The following is a 16,576-nucleotide window of genomic DNA, read 5'->3' as shown; positions in this document are numbered from 1 at the left end:
TTCAAAATAAAGCCCGCATGTTAATTGAATTTATACGCTTTTTTTCTTACGTTTGCGCCACTGACACTCATTTGTGACAATCTTGTAAAAAAAAAAACTACCTACTCAACGTCTGAGCACGTTTTTCTTGATGCAATGTATCTAAATTACGTCTAGCAAATAACGCTGATACCATTTTTTCTGTTGTGTGTTTATGGTCCACTGCTTTTAGCATAGATTATAGTTTTTTACGTTTCCATATACATTTTTTATGGTTTCATATACATATTTTTACGGTTTCATATACATTTTTTACGGTTTCATATACATTTTTTACGGTTTCATATACATTTTTACGGTTTCATATACATTTTTTACGGTTTCATATACATTTTTTACGGTTTTATATACATTTTTTACGGTTTTATATACATTTTTTACGGTTTCAACTACATTAACGTCTGAAATTTACGTCTGTGTATAAGTTTTTATTTTGAAAGCACAAAGATTGTCTTCCGGATCCGGGGCGGGAACAACGCAAGCTACTGTACTCCTGTAGCAGCGGCTGCAGTGCTACTGTACGTCTGCTTAAGTGAATAAAACTACTAAAGAAGTCCTACTAAAGCTCGCCAGGTAGTGTGTGATGAAGCTCCTCGCTAATGTTTAGCCTTTGTGGGTTTTTGGAGTTTAAAACAAGGAGAAGTTTGGTTTGGTTTGCTGCGCAATGCGCCGACTAGCACTGAGTCACCAGAGCTACGAGAATAGCAACTGGTAGTGGTTTAAGTATCTAGTTTACCGGAAACAGAGACTTACTGCGGGTAACTCGCCTATCGCATGTCTCTGTTTTGTAGCTGTTATCCCAGCAGGTGTGCAGGTGATGGGGAGAGTGAGGAGCAGTCAGACCCCCATCATCCGTCACAGCTGAGGATGGAGAAGGACCACAGCGAGAGGCAAGACTTCCGGTAGGATGCTCCCTCCGTGTCTAACACGGAATGAAGTACTCGAACCTTTATTTTACTGTTTTTGTGATTTAGGATCCAGGGACAGAGCTACAGGTAGAAATAAGGGTTTATAAGACCGACCAGCTATCGCCCAATTTCTCATTAATGTTGATCTCAAAATAATTTGTAAAGCCCTGGCAAAAAGATTAGAGAAGGCAACCCCTTCATAATACACCCTGACCAAACTGGTTTCATCAAGGGTAGACAGTCATCCACTAACTCACGATTACTTAACCCTTTAGGCGCTATAGTTTTTTCAGTAAAATATGAAATTTTTATATCACTGTCTGTGAAGGTTCTCAGTCATCCAGGTCATTGTAGTCTAAAGCTTGGTTTATGCTTGATGCGTTCACTTTCCGCTTGGTGATGCGGCTCGCGGATGGAACGCGCTTCACAACTCGCAGCGTTTATGGTTCGTGCGGCTCGTCTCTGCGGCGAGCCAATATTCTCCCAAACTGTAGGGGGCAGCATGGAGCTCTACGGCATGCATCCAACACTACACCATAGTAGAAGTAGAAATGACTGTTTACAACATGGCATTCCAGCATTTTTAACAGCGTCCTCGTCTTTTCCGACAGTGCGAGCTATTTCTCTCCAAGAATTATTAACAACATGTTGATCACGGTGATCTCTGAGAGCTGAATCATACAAATGTCTGTATTTACCAACCTCTGCCATACTAGTTCTTGCCAGTCCGCCATGTTTTTCCGCGTCCGTCCGTCCGCGTGGTTAGAAATTTTCCGAGGTGCGCGTTGCGGAAATCTTGGGCCGTGCGGAGACGCGGTGGAGGGGCGTGGTTGTTAAAATGACGCAACTTTTCCACGCGGAGCCGTGCGGACCTCGCGGACGCGTCAAGCATAAACCAACCTTAAGGAGCTTTGAAAGAAAAGCGTCTGGACTTCTTTGAGTTGCTTGAAGACGTTTCACCTCTCATCCGAGAGGCTTCTTCAGTTCTAAGGTCAAATGGTGGAGAGTCCCAGATTTAATCCCAGTGGGAGTTTCCCCCCGAAGAGGGAACAAAAGACCCCCTGATGATCTTCTACATAAACACATGAGCCCAGGTGTGAGGGTGGGTGTGGGTCCTATTCAGCCAGAGTTTCGGGTGAGCTCATTGTGAAGCCTGGCCCCACCCTATCATGTGAATTCCTGAGGTCAGATGGCCCAGGATATGCGTGGGCGTTGAGGCATCTGGGAAGGGATCTCAAAACTGGATTATAGATGGCAGACAGTTGGTGTCGTAAACCACCGCCTCTGTTCAAAGATGGTTGCTCACAGTGGACATAAATGGCTTCCTTTACTCCTCTTTCAAACCATCTGTCCTCTCTGTCCAAAATGTGAACGTTGGCATCCTCGAAAGAGTGACCTTTGTCCTTTAGATGCAAATGAACTGCCGAGTCCTGTCCCGTGGAGGTGGCTCTTCTATGTTGTGCCATGCGCTTGTGAAGTGGCTGTTTGGTTTCTCCGATGTAGAGGTCTGGGCATTCCTCGCTGCACTGTACAGCATACACCACATTGTTCAGTTTGTGTTTAGGAGTTTTGTCTTTCGGGTGAACCAGGTTCTGTCTGAGTGTGTTGCTGGGCCTGAAGTACACTGGTATGTTGTGTTTGGAGAAAACCCTCCTGAGTTTCTCTGATACACCGGCTACATAGGGGATGACCAGGTTGTTGCGTCTGTCTTTCTTATCCTCCCTCGCTGGTGTCTGGTCTTCTTTTCTGTGCATCTTTGCTGACTTTATAAACGCCCAATTAGGATAGCCACATGTTTTAAGTGATTCCTTTATATGTGTGTGTTCCTTCTTTTTCCCTTCCGGCTAGGGATGCACCGATGGATCGGCATTTGATCCCAATCGGCCGATAGCGCCCCTATCGGTTTTGAGTGGAGTTTTCAAAATAGATCAAAGCAGACCGATCAGGTAGGGTTGTCACGGTAACCGGTGTAGCGTTAAACCCCGGTAAAAAAAAAAGTTGACAATAATAATAACCGTCTTGTTTTTAAAGAACTATATTATCTTGGTGGGATTACTGTGGCTGCGGTGTAGGCGCGGTGACCCTTACCAGCCACCGTATCATCTGCTGAAGTTGCCGGCGGCACATGCGCGCTTTGTTGTTTACAACCAAAACTTTCTTGAAGCTAAAGCTGAAATAATGGCCAAAGGAGGAGACGGCAGCGCTCAGGACATTTGTTATCCCTCAAAGAAGACAAAGTGGGAAGTACGGGCATCTTTTGGATATGTGAAGAATGCCGAGGGACAGTTGATAGAAGACGGCTATCCTGTTTGCAGCACGTGCAGAAAAAGTGTCTGTGAAAGGCAGCAACGCTTCAAATCTCATGACACATCTGCGTGACCATCACCCACAACTCTACAGTCAACGCAAGGCAAGCTAACGTTAGCGTTTTAGCTAAAATGCGTGATCCGAGGATTTGGGTTGAGGGACAAGGGTTAACCCTAACCCTAACCCTAACCCTAAAATAAAAAGAAATAAGGGTTTATAATGGGTTCTTGTTGAGACCAAGACAGAACCTCAGGTTGTTTGTTTATTGAGCCGTTTGTGAATTATTTGTCAGTTTCTCTTTAAAGGACACAAACCACAGCTGCGCTTCACAAACTGTATCTCATTTTTGTCAGGATCTACAACCCTAGTGAGGATAACACAGTTTAGGTAGTGGATGGATGGACAACACTATTTCTTCTCAGCAACTTGAGAACAGTGGACCAGTCCGTCTCCTTTGCTGTATTCATCAGTAACCGAGTCACCAGCTCAGCAGTTTTTCTTCTTTGGATCACCTGAACGCATCAGAAGCTTTAACTCATCTGTCTGAGCCAAAGTAGTAGCAGATCTGTGTGTATTTAGATTTAGTTTACATATACATGTATTTCTGAACAGTCACCTGTTTGTCTGATCGTAAAACACGCTTTACATCGTCCGCATTTGTCAGAGGTTAGGGTTAGGGTTAAAGGTCCCTTCCTGTAAGCTCCTGAACAACCTGATTATCTGCCTGTGGAGCTGAATGTGCTGCTGGACTGAACACAGTGCTGCGTTTACCAGACTGCTGCATTCTAGCTGGTGGATTATGTTGCTTAACGGTGCAGCTCTGAATGGGATTTGCCCTAGAAGAACAAAGTCTTGCTGTTCAGGCTGAAGAAAGAGCAGTTATGAGCTCAGCAGCTCACCCGGGACAGAGAGTCCTTTACGTTCACACGAGGAAGGTATTTTCTCAACTTTTAACCGGCCTATTGTTGAGATGTTTCACAAGCAGATTAGAAGCTATTTTAGTACACGAGTCCAAGTTTCCCAGTTGCTCTGAAACTCTGCCTCCCGAACCCCAGAGCCTGGACTCTCGTCTCCTCATTCAGCCAGCTGGTTCCACACGGGAAAGGATTACCGCGCCTCAGCTTCTTGTTTTATTTGCGATCTCTAGCGCATTCATAAACTAATGGTCTCTTCAGGGCTGTGGTATTCAAGCAGGCAGCTGAACCCAGTGGAGGTGACACCCTGAGCTGGTATGGATGATGCCAGGTGGCTGTTGGGTTCTGTTGGACGCGTCCGCAGCAACACCCTTTCATCCGATGCCACACAGTCAACAGGAAGTAAACTGGCTCTGTGCCATCAGCTCAGCCAGCTCATGACCTGTGTGGACGATCTGGACCCCAAAACTGAGCTGCATGAGAAAATGGTCAGGACCCTGGACAGCGCCTTCCTGGTCTGCTCGAGACGAGCCAACAAGCCAAAGAAGGACCGACTCAGGTGGAGGATGCTGCAGCTTCTCACTCGCCTTTCTGCTGAATCTAGAATCGGTCTCCTTCTGGACAGTGTCTGTGTCCAGACTGGTCCTATCACACTGTGATCAAACCTCGTAATTGCCTTCTGGAGCCTTCCAGTGGACGTGACTCTTTAGTCTGTTGTTCATTAGTCTAACGGATGTGGGTTTGAGTCTGAGCTGCATGTTACAGCGTTGTCGCCCAGGAGGGATTTTCTTGTTATTGTTTTTTCTGAAGTGGAAGAGGCTTTGGTTCCAAAGCTAACGCAGCAACAAATGTGCTGCACATGGGTTGTAACCATGTGACTATGGCTGTGTAATATACATATGTGCACATATCATGGACGTTTATTATCCTGTCGTATGAAACAGAACAACCCTGCTGCAGTAACTCTTGTAGGTGCTCTTAACAACCAGAGAAATGAGGTGTTTACCTGAAAGCAGGTGGCGGTCAGGAAGGAAGACCAGCAGTATCTAGCTGGTATATTTTCAGTTGATTCATCTGAGCTTTTCCAGCTTAACCCCCCCCCCCCCCCCCCCCCTGTCTCACAGGCTTCACCTAGTGACGTGGAACGTGGCCACAGCTGATCCTCCAGAAGATGTGGCTGCTCTTCTTCACCTGAATTCACCCAAAAGAGCCGACCTCTACGTCATCGGGTACAGACGAGTTGTTTTTTATCTCCAGAAGTGTCTCCTGCATCAGCGACTGGCCTGACGGTCAGATGTGTGTTCAGTCTGCAGGAGGTCTACTCAGGACTGCTGAGGTTTGTGTCTGATATGATGTTCGATGACCCGTGGACTCACCGGTTGATGTCCACCTTAGCTCCGCTGAATTATGTAAAGGTACGGACACACACCATCTCACGATCAGTGTGTGTTTCTGTGTGTGTCGTCTCAGGTGTGCATCTGTGTTTCAGGTATCTTCTATCAGAATGCAGGGTTTGGTGCTGCTCTGCTTCTCTAAACTGGAGCATGTCCCCTTCATCAGAGACATCCAGACCACCTACACACGCACAGGCATCTTTGGCTACTGGGTGAGCAGAACACACACACACGAGAGGGAGAGAGAGAGATCAACCTTCTTTCTGCTCAAGGATTTTACCTTTCAAGGTCAACCTCAGGCGTCGTTTTCGAGCAGATTGCCCTCTGTCATTATTTATTAAATTAAAACCAAACCAATTAGTAAAAGCTGGTCCCTCTGAAGATCCGCGGCTGCTGATCAGACGTGCGGATTATGAGTTCCTCCCTCAGGCACAGAAGCAGGAGGTGTTTTAATCAAAAGCTGTGTGTGAGTTGGTCTGTATGCTAACAGGACGTAGCTTAGCCTAAGAGCTGACGACAGCATTGCAGAGTGTGTCTCTTGTTTGGTTTTCAGGGTAACAAAGGTGGCGTGTCTATCCGCCTGTCCCTTTATGGTCACATGGTCTGCTTCCTCAACTGCCACCTGACGGCTCACATGAACTATGCCACAGAAAGAGTGGATGAGTTTGAGTACATCATGGACTCGCAGACCTTTGACTGTAAGAAGGCGTCGAGAATATCTGATCACAGGTGAGAGCACGCACAAGACTCAGACTGTTCTGTATGGATGTTGGAGTAAAAGCTGGAACGTCCGCCCGTTCTGGTCAGTCGTTTGGAATGCCGTAGCTGTCCTGCTGCTCGATCTGAAGGACTCTGACATTCCCTGGCCAGCTGAGAGGGAAGAGCTGGAAGACTTACCTAACTGGAATAATGAAGTGAACGCTGTTTAGTAGGTTTAATTGGGATGTTTTGCTTCCTAAAGCACCTTGAGCCCCATGAGATGTCTAAGCTGCAGCTGTTCCACACCTGCTTAGACTCTATCAAAGCCTGGATGGTGGGAGCTTTCTTCAGCTGAATGAAGATAAGACTGAGATCCTCATGTGTGCCCCAGACAAGCTGGTTCCCAAAGTCAGAGACTCTCTTGGTCAGCTTGCTTCTCACACCAAACCTTCTGTCAGGAATCTTGGCGTGACCTTTGACCCAGCTCTCACCCTGGATTCTCATGTCAGTTCTCTTGTTGGCTCTTCCTTCTTCCATCTCAGGAACGTTGCTAAGCTGAGTCCCATTCTGTCCCGCTCTGAACTTGAGACAGTTCTCCACACCTTCATCTCCTCACGCTTAGACTACTGTAACTCTCTTTTCACGTGTCTGAGCAGAACCTCCCTGAACCGTCTACAGGTGGTTCAGAACGCCTGTGCTCGGCTTCTGACCAAGTCCTCCAAACACACCCACATCACCCCGCTTCTCCTCCAGCTTCACTGGCTGCCAGTCAACTTCAGGGTTCATTTCAAGATCCTGGTTCTGGTCTATAGGGCCTTACATGGACAAGCACCATCTTACATTGGTGATCTTCTCAGTCCCTACACCCCCAGCAGGTCCCTGAGGTCCAGTGATCAAAGCCTACTGGTTGTGCAGCACCAGGCTAAAGGTCAAAGGTGACAGATCATCTGCTGCTGTGGCCCCCAGACTCTGGACCTCTCTCCCCCTGAGCCTGAGATCAGTGGACTCAGTGGTCTCCTTTAAAAATCAGCTGAAGACTCACTTGTTCAAGCTGGCTTTGTTTTGACCTTCTTCACCTCTCTCTCTTTATTCTGCTCTCCCCACCTATTCCACCTTCCTCAGGATCCACTGATTTCCCTCTTTCCTGTTCACTCTCTCTCTTTCTTTACATTTTTAATCACAATTGTCTATTTTTGCTCATTTTAAATATATTTTAACCATTTTCTAAATTCTTTTTATATTTTTACATTTGTTGTTTTTGTGAAGCGCCTCGTGATTTTTATCTTGAGAGACGCCATAGACATGATATTTTCTTCTTCTTCTTGAGATGACTTGTGTTGTGAATTGGTGCTGAAGTTGAACTGAACTCCACCTGAGGCAGAAGCTCATTTCCATCCTTTTCCGTTTGGTTGTGCCCATCTCACATCTTTGTTCAGTTCGTTTAAAAGAAACTTTTTTTAATCCTTTCATCCTTCTCTCGTCTTTGTGTCCAGACTGGTGTTCTGGTTTGGAGATCTGAACTTCAGGATACAAGATCATGGCATGCACTTTGTCCGCTCCTGCATCAACAAGCAGACCTACAGCCTGCTGTGGAGCAATGACCAGGTTTGACCTCTGGAGTGTTTTTGTTAGTGGAGGAATGCTGGTGTCCTTCATCAACGCTGATTGATGAACATGAGAAAGTGTGCTTGATGACATTTTCAGTTGATCATGTTGAAGAAGAAAGAAGCGTTGCTGCAGGACTTTGAGGAAGGACCGCTGGACTTCCAGCCCACGTACAAGTTTGACTTGAACTCTGACACCTATGACAGCAGGTAAGAGTTGGAATCTTTTTGGGAATCCGAGTCTTTTAATTCTGTTTCTCTGAGTTTATTTATGTTTTCACCTGTTTTAACTCCACAGCCTCTACAGGACATGGTTTGACTTGTAGTAAGACCAGAAATACATTCATCTCCCTTAACATGAGCATCCAGATTTGTTTTACCTAACAAGACTTCAGCATGTGCATTTCCTCCTCCTCGGCTAACAGAAGTCTCTGATGGCGTTAGCGTGAAGCCTTAGTTCTGCTTCTGCTTCTAAAACAGGATTCTGGTAGCATGCTAAAAACTAAAAGGACAAGCAGGCAGGATTAACAGCCAGTCTTCAGCTTGGCTTTGCCCACGAAGACTAAAATGCTCGTCTACAGACTGGCAGCTAACGGGTGTCCTACAGCTGGTGAAGGTGTCCATTAGAGTCCGGGGACCCTACATAAAATATGGGTGTTCATATGTCCTATGTACTAAAGCTGCAATGGCAAATCAGCAAAACAAGCTAGCTTTTAAACGAGGTCACAGAACACTCACTCCTCCCATCGGCTATAAAACCCTTGGCTGTGTTCGCCTGAAATTAGAACCTGCATTTCCAGAGGAAACGAGGTGGCGCTAACACCAGTCGCCGTTTTCGATGCCCGCAGTTTCTCTGGTAGTTTGTCCTAAAGTTGAAGTGGTAGCAACCACTCGGCCGCTGTTATTGAGTGGAGAACCTCTCACACCGGTGGTGTTGCCAAATACATGAGTGTGTGATGAGTGGAGGACCAGGGGAGATGTGGTTCGGAGAGACCCACGACCAGACGGTCCAATCGTTGCTTTTTTGACAGAGCTGTGTTATTGGCTGACGGTTGTAGACAAATGCGAGGGAACCACTTCTCTCATTTTTTTGTGTTTTTTAAAGCTCCACAGTAAATGTATAGCTGTGCTATTTTAGAACATTGTTAAGAGACATGAACGCATGTTGCTGCTTCCTGAGTGTTTTTGTACAAATGTAATTGTACAACTCTGAGAACTTCCTTCAGCAAGTCCAACGGCATTAACAGGTTCTGGTTCTTGTATCAGGATTTTACCGGGGGCGTTTTTTAACTGCCACTAGGGGTCACTGTTTCATCATAATCTGAAATGACCATTTCCACATCTAGGTGTAGCACAACTGAACATCTGTTAGCAGCTGCTGCTCCTGTGATTTATACAACCTGACTTTGATCATATTAAACAGACAACATTAAAGGAAGTAGTAAGTAAATGTTATTTCTACAGCACTTATCACAGACAGAGAATCACAAAGTGCTTCACATAGATCAAAACAAAATAAAATCAAAATGCTCTAGAAACAGAATTAGATTAACATCAGAAAAAATAAAGACATAACATCATAAAATTTCATAAACAGATGAAAGATTAAAAATTTGAGCTAAAAATAAGAAAATAAAAGGTTTAGGTAAAAGCAGCTTTAAATAAAAGGGTCTTTAGCTGTTTTTTTAAAAGTGTCCAGACTGTCAACGCTGCGTACGGATAAAGGAAGATCGTTACAGAGTCGGGGCAAAACAGTCTGGAAGGAGCGACCACCTCGACTTTTATATCTGGTCTTTGGAACTTCTAGAAGGTTCTGGTGTGTGGACCTGAGGGCTCGGGTTGGAGCATAAGGCTTTAACAGTTCAGTAATGTAGGGAGGAGCTCGACCACGTAGAGCCCTGAAAGGTCTAGTCAGGACTCTAAAACGGGTAACCAGTGCAGAGACATCAGAATAGGAGTGATGTGAGTTCTTCTGTTTGCTCCAGTTAGGAGCCTCGCTGCAGAGTTCTGGACCAACTGAAGGCGGTCAAGGACTTTTTTGTTAAAACGTGAAGAGTGTGTTACAGTCATCTAGACGGGAGGATATAAAGGCATGGAGAACCATTTCAGGTTCATGTTTTGACACCAACCTTCACAGTTTGGAGATATTTCTTAAATGATATAAACTGTTTTGGACCAATGTTGTTGAGTGACCTTCAAGAGACATACAATCTTGTAGCTCAGACAGTTTGTAGAACTCAGAATCCTTAAAGGAGCAGTACAGCTGAATGTCATCTGCATATAGGTGATAAGAGACATTATGAAAAGAATCAAGTATCTGTCCAAGAGGGTGTGTGTACAGCAGAAACAACAGTGGACCCAAAACAGAGCCTTGGGGTACCCCACAGAACAGATGGGTAGAATCTGACATGATCTGGTTTCTACAGACACGGTAACTTCTGTTAGAAAGGTACGATCTAAACCAGTCTAGAACAGTTCCAGAGATCCCCACCGAGTCACCAAGTCTGTTAATGAAGGTGTTGTGATCAACAGAGTCAAAAGCTGCAGAAAGAACTAACAGTACTAACACTGCGAACTCCCCGTTGTCTGCAGCCATCATGATGTCACTGGAAACTTTAAGCAAAGCTGTTTCTGTTGAACACTTTTTACCAAAACCAGACTGGATTTATCAGAACTGTTGTGTAGTTCCAGAAAAGTAATCAGCTGATCTGCCACAACCTTTTCCAATATTTTGGAGATAAAGGGTCATTTAGAAATGGGTCTGTCATTTTTAGGCTGAGATGAGTCCAAACTTGTTTCTTTAAGGATGGGTTCAATAACTGCATGTTTGAAAACAGATGCTACAGAGCCAGATTGTTGGGATAAATGAATAAAATCTACAGTGCATGGGCCAGTTTAGTCAAACATCCAGATTAACAAGGTAGCAGGAATGAAACCAGCAGGGCATGAGGTTGGTTTCATGTGTTTCTGAATGAGGCAAAAACCTGGAAATCTACAGGAGTAAAGACAGACCATGGTTGAGAGGGAGGGGGTTAGATAGGGGTGATATTTCTGATTTTATTCTGAAAGAATGCTAGAAATTTGTTAGTCAGACCTTGTGTAAACTGGCATAAGAGGGGCGAGAGGAGAAACAATCTGGTTTATGGTGTCAAACAGAACTTTAGAGTTATTTTTGTTTACAGCAATCAGCTGAGCAAAGTAAGCGGCCCTGGAAGTTTTCACCGTCTCATTCAGGGATATTATCAGTTCTTTAAAGTGCAGCCCGTGACTTTCTAATCTAGTTGACTTCCATCGTCTCTCGGCTTTGCGGCGTGCCCTTCCTTAAATTCAATTCAATTCAGAGATACTTTATTAATCCCAGAGGGAAATTAGAGTTTCAGTACACACAATTCAGAGATCAGACATACGTACAGGCAAAGACACATGACAAGAACTGGTGACTGTGGTCATTCGCAACCCTGAGTCGCGCTACCTTAATAGAGATCAGAGGGGTTTACATATGAGGATTGGGTCAGGTGGAGGGAAAAAAAGGCACTTCGGAGTTACCCTCCACAGGGAGGGCAGCTTTGCTCTGCAAGAAACACCAGAAATGCAACAGACTTCAGACATTACACAACATAAGTGTCCACTAGGTGGGGTGGTGGGTTTGGGACTCTCCACACGTCAGTGCGTGCAGCCGCGATGAGCAGCGCTCGTCACCTCCGTTTGGACAGGGGTGGGAGGTCGTTGGGTTAGAGAGCACAGTGACTCCTGGAACGATTCAGCTGCCTTCACAGCTCGCAGTCCCGCCCAGGCTAGGATAGGGAGACAGAGTTGGCATGGTGACGGCAGCATTCCACATTTATTCGGGGGGGGGGGGGGGGATGTTTCAGCCTCACAGGCTCAAGGGCACCAGATTCAGATAAGAAATTGTTTTGGGGCCAGACAGAGATAATTTCTTCTCTGTCTTAAAGTTCCGTTGGTCCTCAGCCTCTCAAAATCCAATAATGCCGTAAATTAATCAATCCCAATCCGTGCTGATCCGTCCACTCGCTCCTTGATCGCATCCATCTTTTGTGCCAATCTATGAATCTCAGCCAAAGTTCCAAGCTTACGACTCATCTCGACAATTATATGAGTCTGTGCGTTCACAGCGCGGTATAATCTATCCCTGAGCTCCGGCAAAGAGCCAATATTCCTTGACAGCTTGTTGATTTTCCGTTAAGCCAGGAGGCCTCCCAGGCCAAAAAGCAAGAAACCTGACACCAACACCACGAATATCCAGACGTCTTCAGAATCCTCTACAGACAGTTGAGAGAGGCAGATCAGGTTCCACTGTTTCCAGGAGTCCATGATATGCCCAGCTGGCTCTGTCCCAGAGGGACACCCGGGAACCCCTTCTCCCGCTCTCATCATTAAAAAATGTTGTCAATCGCGTTGAGAGACCAACCGACCATGTCCATTTTAGTAATTTCAGTTTCCAGTATTCCATAAAAAATGCAGAAGCGCCGTGCACCCAAAGACAGACAAAGAGCCTTGGGATAAGATAGGGAGGAGAGGTGGAAAAAAGCGTCTGAACTCTCCAAGAGCCGGAAGAAGAAGGTGACTGTGAATGTTTTGATTGATCCAGGGACTTTTCTCTTGCTAGAAAAAGTTATGTGCTTAACAGGAGCTACTTTATCTAAGATACTGCAGCATTGTTTATCCATTATTCGGGACGCCCCAGCGCGTCAGGAGACGACGTTCAGGGACATGTGGCTCCGCTGGCGTCACTGTTTTACGAGCGCGGTCACACGGACATTATTCGACTATTTAACCTTACCCTCACCCCAATCCTAGGTTAAGTAGTTCACAAGTACTTCTAATGTCCATCTCAGCACTGGCGTCGGATAGCGACGCTCTGGGACGGTGCGTCAGCAGTTTGTCCCTGATCATCGTCTCCTGATGCGCTGGGGCGTCCCGAATCGTCATATATTGAGGCTTGGTCGCGCGTCATATTTTGACGCCTTGGGTGTGAGACGCCATTCTGTCGGCCTACGTACCCTTGGCAGAAGTCCCCGTTAGATCAGGAATGTCGAGGTCCAGCTTGACCTTCTCTGGAACCGAAGCCGGTAGGAAAAGTAGCGGTTGCCGACCAGACCAGTCTTGAGATACTTCCGGGTCACGACAGTTTTGTTGGCATCTAGCGAGACCCAAAAAAGGGTCGTGATGGTTCAGCTTTTATTCTGAAAGGAACCGTTGCAGCAGGTGGAACAGCAACAGATTTTATCCAGCTTGTCGTTGGTTCTTTCGGCTGAAGAGGAAAGTTACGGATTGGCCTCTCCGACAACTTCTCTAGAACGCTTTGATCTGGAGTTAAAGATGACGTGGGCATAGTTTTCTAACTCGGTTGTTTTGATTTACGGTCGAATGAAAAGAGGACAGCTTTACCAAGCACCACCAAAACCACGCCTCCGTCAGATCTGGAAGATTCTGATTGGATCAGAAAAAGGATCGTGTGACTTAACCTTACGTGTGATCAGTCTAGTGGAAACATTTAACGTTATATTGCTTATTAAAATCTACTAATCATAAACATTGTCATTTCACAGATTGGTTCACATCTTATTACTGAGTAACACTTTGTTTGATTAGCTTTATTAAAAATAGAGTTCTTTGATTTATTAAAAAGAAAGAGTCCTTTGTCTTCATTCTTCTCTGGAGCTGGAAAGGAGAAACAGTTTAGAAGCAGATGCATGAGACCTTGAGCAATATCTCGTGCAGATTAGTTCTTCCTGAGGAGAGAAGGTAAATAACCTTCGGTGGAACAGCTCCTTCATCACGTTACATGGGATAAACGTACTGACTCAACATCCTAATGTTACGTGTTTACTTCGTTTGTAATGTTAACTAAACCCTCTCCTCTTCTCGCTCTCCATCGACCCTCTGTGACTGCCTCAGTGGGAAGAAGAGGAAACCCGCCTGGACCGACAGGATTTTGTGGCGGGTCCAACCCAAAGCTCCTTCCCCTGAAGAGCAAGGTGAGAACTGTGTTGGGATCAGTCAGACGAAGATGAAGCAGTTGGAAGAGGATGAGGAGTACCCTCTGAAGGTCAGACAGGACTTTTACACCAGCAGCATGGAGTACAGGATCAGTGATCACAAACCTGTCATCGGCATCTTCACGCTGGAGGTGAGAACGGTCATCACAGAGTCATGACATCATTTCGTCACTGTCCCCGCTACGCTGATGAAACTGCTGTGATCAGAGCTGTTACGGACTTGTTGTAGTTATTTAAACCCAACAGCCAAACCGTTTTTAAACATTCTGATGTCCTTGCAGCTCAGGAAGATGTACACGTCCCCTCTGGTGCGTCTGCAGGCTGAAGGTGACTGGAGCGCTGACATGGACTCCATGGTCCTCTGCTGTCCCGTGCAGCCATTCCCCTCCAGTACCTGGGACTGGATTGGACTCTACAAGGTCAGCTCTTTTCCCCCAGCTCTTTATCCTTCGTTGTCTCGGTCCTGATTATGATGTGTCTGAGTTTCAGGTTGGATTCAGCAGTGTGTCTGACTACATCACATACGCGTGGGTGAAGGACGGTGAGGTGGCTTTTAACCAGGAAGTGACCCAGGTAGAGGTCCAGGAGTGCAGAACAGTTTGTTCTCATCTGACGAACCTGCAGATGATTTGACTCTGTGTGTTTTTAGGTGTTCTTCAGTAAAGAGGAGATCCCAGTGAGAGGAGCAGAGTGTGTTCTGTGTTACTACTGTCATTCTCTGCGCTGCATCATCGGCGTCAGCGAGCCATTTAAAGTGAGTTAGCAGCAAAATGAAACACGGGTTTGTGGCAGAGCTGCAGATGAGCACGTGTGTGTGTTAACAACGCCAAGGAGGACAGACATCAGCACTGACCCTAGAGAGGCCACTGGTACTAGCCAGCAATCTGGGAAGGGTCAAAGGTCATTTCCAAACAAGAACACATTTCAGACAGATCCCAAACGCAGCAGAAGTCCAGAGTCCAGACCTGAAGCTGTAGTGGGACCTCAGTAAACGTTATAAAGGATCAGATCTTGGTTAAATAAAATATCTATGCGGTGATGTGTGTGTACAGTTTTCAGCCACAGATTTAACGAGGTTGTATTTATCTAACGTAAGGATTTAGGTAGCTACAGTAGTAAACGTTAAAGTGGACTGATCCTTCTGTAAAAACTGATCAAATCTGTTTTTCTCTTCTAGGTTCATGAGTCTAAGGTGGCCTTAGAGGAGGGGCTGCTTCTGGGGAGGATGGACTGACTTCACAATACAGGAAGTGACATTATGAACTAAGCGTTCGGACGTTATGGACATGTAAGAAACATCCAGCTGTTCAATCCGTTAACAACATTTGGGTTTTTGATGAAAGAAAAGAAAGAATAAGGATCTGAGCGAGCACTCGTCCATGCCAACCTCCACAGTTCCTTCCTCTGGTCTGTGTGTGTGTGTGTGTGTGTGTGTGTGTGGGGGGGGGGGGGGTAAAGGTTAGCTTGGAGATGCTGGTCGAGGTAACAAATTCTTTATGACGTCCACAAGCCTGCCGCCGCATGAGAGCAGCTCAGGGAGGTCGAAGCCCTCCGACCCAGCAACAGTCTGGATCTGGACAAGCGTACCTCGAAATGAACAAAGCTGATTGGCTGTTGTTGTTTACATGGCATCGTGGCTACATCTGCCCGTACATAACGATTTTCAGAGTTCAGAATACCCAACCAGCACTGCTTTCAGTGAGGTTTGTGTTTGAGCCCGTTAGTGAGTCCGATCCAGGAAAAGCCTTTTCAGTCGCTGCACACGTTTCATTCGCTCCTCTTGCTCGGCTTTAAGCGTTAAAACATCAAAGATTTAAACTTCCATCACCTCACGTTAATGTTCAAGTGTGGTGGACTCGGATCCAGAACCTCCTCAGCAGATGGGACCCAGAGCTGAGAAGGGACCAGAACACAGCCGAGCTGTCGGTGATTTCCATGTTTGCTGTAGAAACTTCACTCGACAGCTCTTGCAGAACTTGTGAGGAGCTGCGGAGCGTAAACTTGTCAGAACCACAAAGTTCTAAAGGAACTTCAGAACTTTCCTTTTGATCATAGAAATGTAATCACAGTAAACCTGAAGGCGTATTGCACTGTTTATGGTTAATAAAGATGTAAATGTTTTTATTCAGAAGCATAGTTAGTTTTACCGGATTCAGGAAGTGCCTTTATGATGATTTTCTGTACTGAACTGTTTGCTGCTTGAGTGATACGTTTGACTTTATGAATCACATGACTAGGTTTTAGGTTGTTGATTTTAAATGTCTGCTGTCCGATGCTACTGCTAGCTCACTAGAATAAGTTATTTAGGTCACTGTTCTTACTATTTTCTGTACTGTAACTAAATAAATGTTAAACATATCTAACGTCTGCTTGTGTGTGTGTGTGTGTGTGTGTGTGTGTATGTGTGTGTGTATATACACACACATATATAGTATATGTGTGTGTATATACACACATATACTATATATATGTGTGTGTGTGTATATACACACACACATATATATAGTATATGTGTGTGTGTATATACACACACACATATACTATATATATGTATATATACTATATTCATATATATAGTATATATATGAATGAATAAAATCTTTATTTCAAACATAATAACAAATTTATTGTAGACATTCAAAATAAATTCACACTGATAATCACACAAAAATTTAATTTTTTCTCGGCACT

The 16,576-nt window shown here is 45.3% G+C and overlaps 1 protein-coding gene across 4 annotated transcripts; it reads left to right on the top strand.

Moving 5' to 3' along the window:
* Positions 1-489: 489 nt before the first annotated feature.
* inpp5ka (inositol polyphosphate-5-phosphatase Ka) lies at positions 490-15,226 on the top strand. 4 transcript variants are annotated; one of them, XM_015977047.3, is made up of 14 exons: positions 490-612; positions 831-941; positions 5,293-5,397; positions 5,475-5,583; positions 5,658-5,774; positions 6,116-6,291; positions 7,755-7,866; positions 7,966-8,075; positions 8,164-8,190; positions 13,785-14,016; positions 14,167-14,304; positions 14,375-14,458; positions 14,535-14,639; positions 15,063-15,226. In XM_015977047.3, exons 2-14 carry the CDS (start codon positions 907-909, stop codon positions 15,117-15,119), a joined length of 1,407 nt encoding a protein of 468 aa, XP_015832533.1. In that variant the 5' UTR covers positions 490-612; positions 831-906; the 3' UTR covers positions 15,120-15,226. The 4 variants fall into 4 exon arrangements, with proteins under 4 accessions (XP_015832533.1, XP_015832534.1, XP_015832531.1 ...); XM_015977048.3 differs by lacking the exon at positions 831-941 and having other exon boundaries at positions 495-612; XM_015977045.3 differs by lacking the exons at positions 490-612; positions 831-941 and adding an exon at positions 4,262-4,727.
* Positions 15,227-16,576: the final 1,350 nt, after the last annotated feature.

Source organism: Nothobranchius furzeri, chromosome 13, assembly GCF_043380555.1.
Source record: "Nothobranchius furzeri strain GRZ-AD chromosome 13, NfurGRZ-RIMD1, whole genome shotgun sequence".
NCBI lineage: Eukaryota > Metazoa > Chordata > Actinopteri > Cyprinodontiformes > Nothobranchiidae > Nothobranchius > Nothobranchius furzeri.
This window is presented reverse-complemented; position numbering and strand designations above follow the sequence as displayed.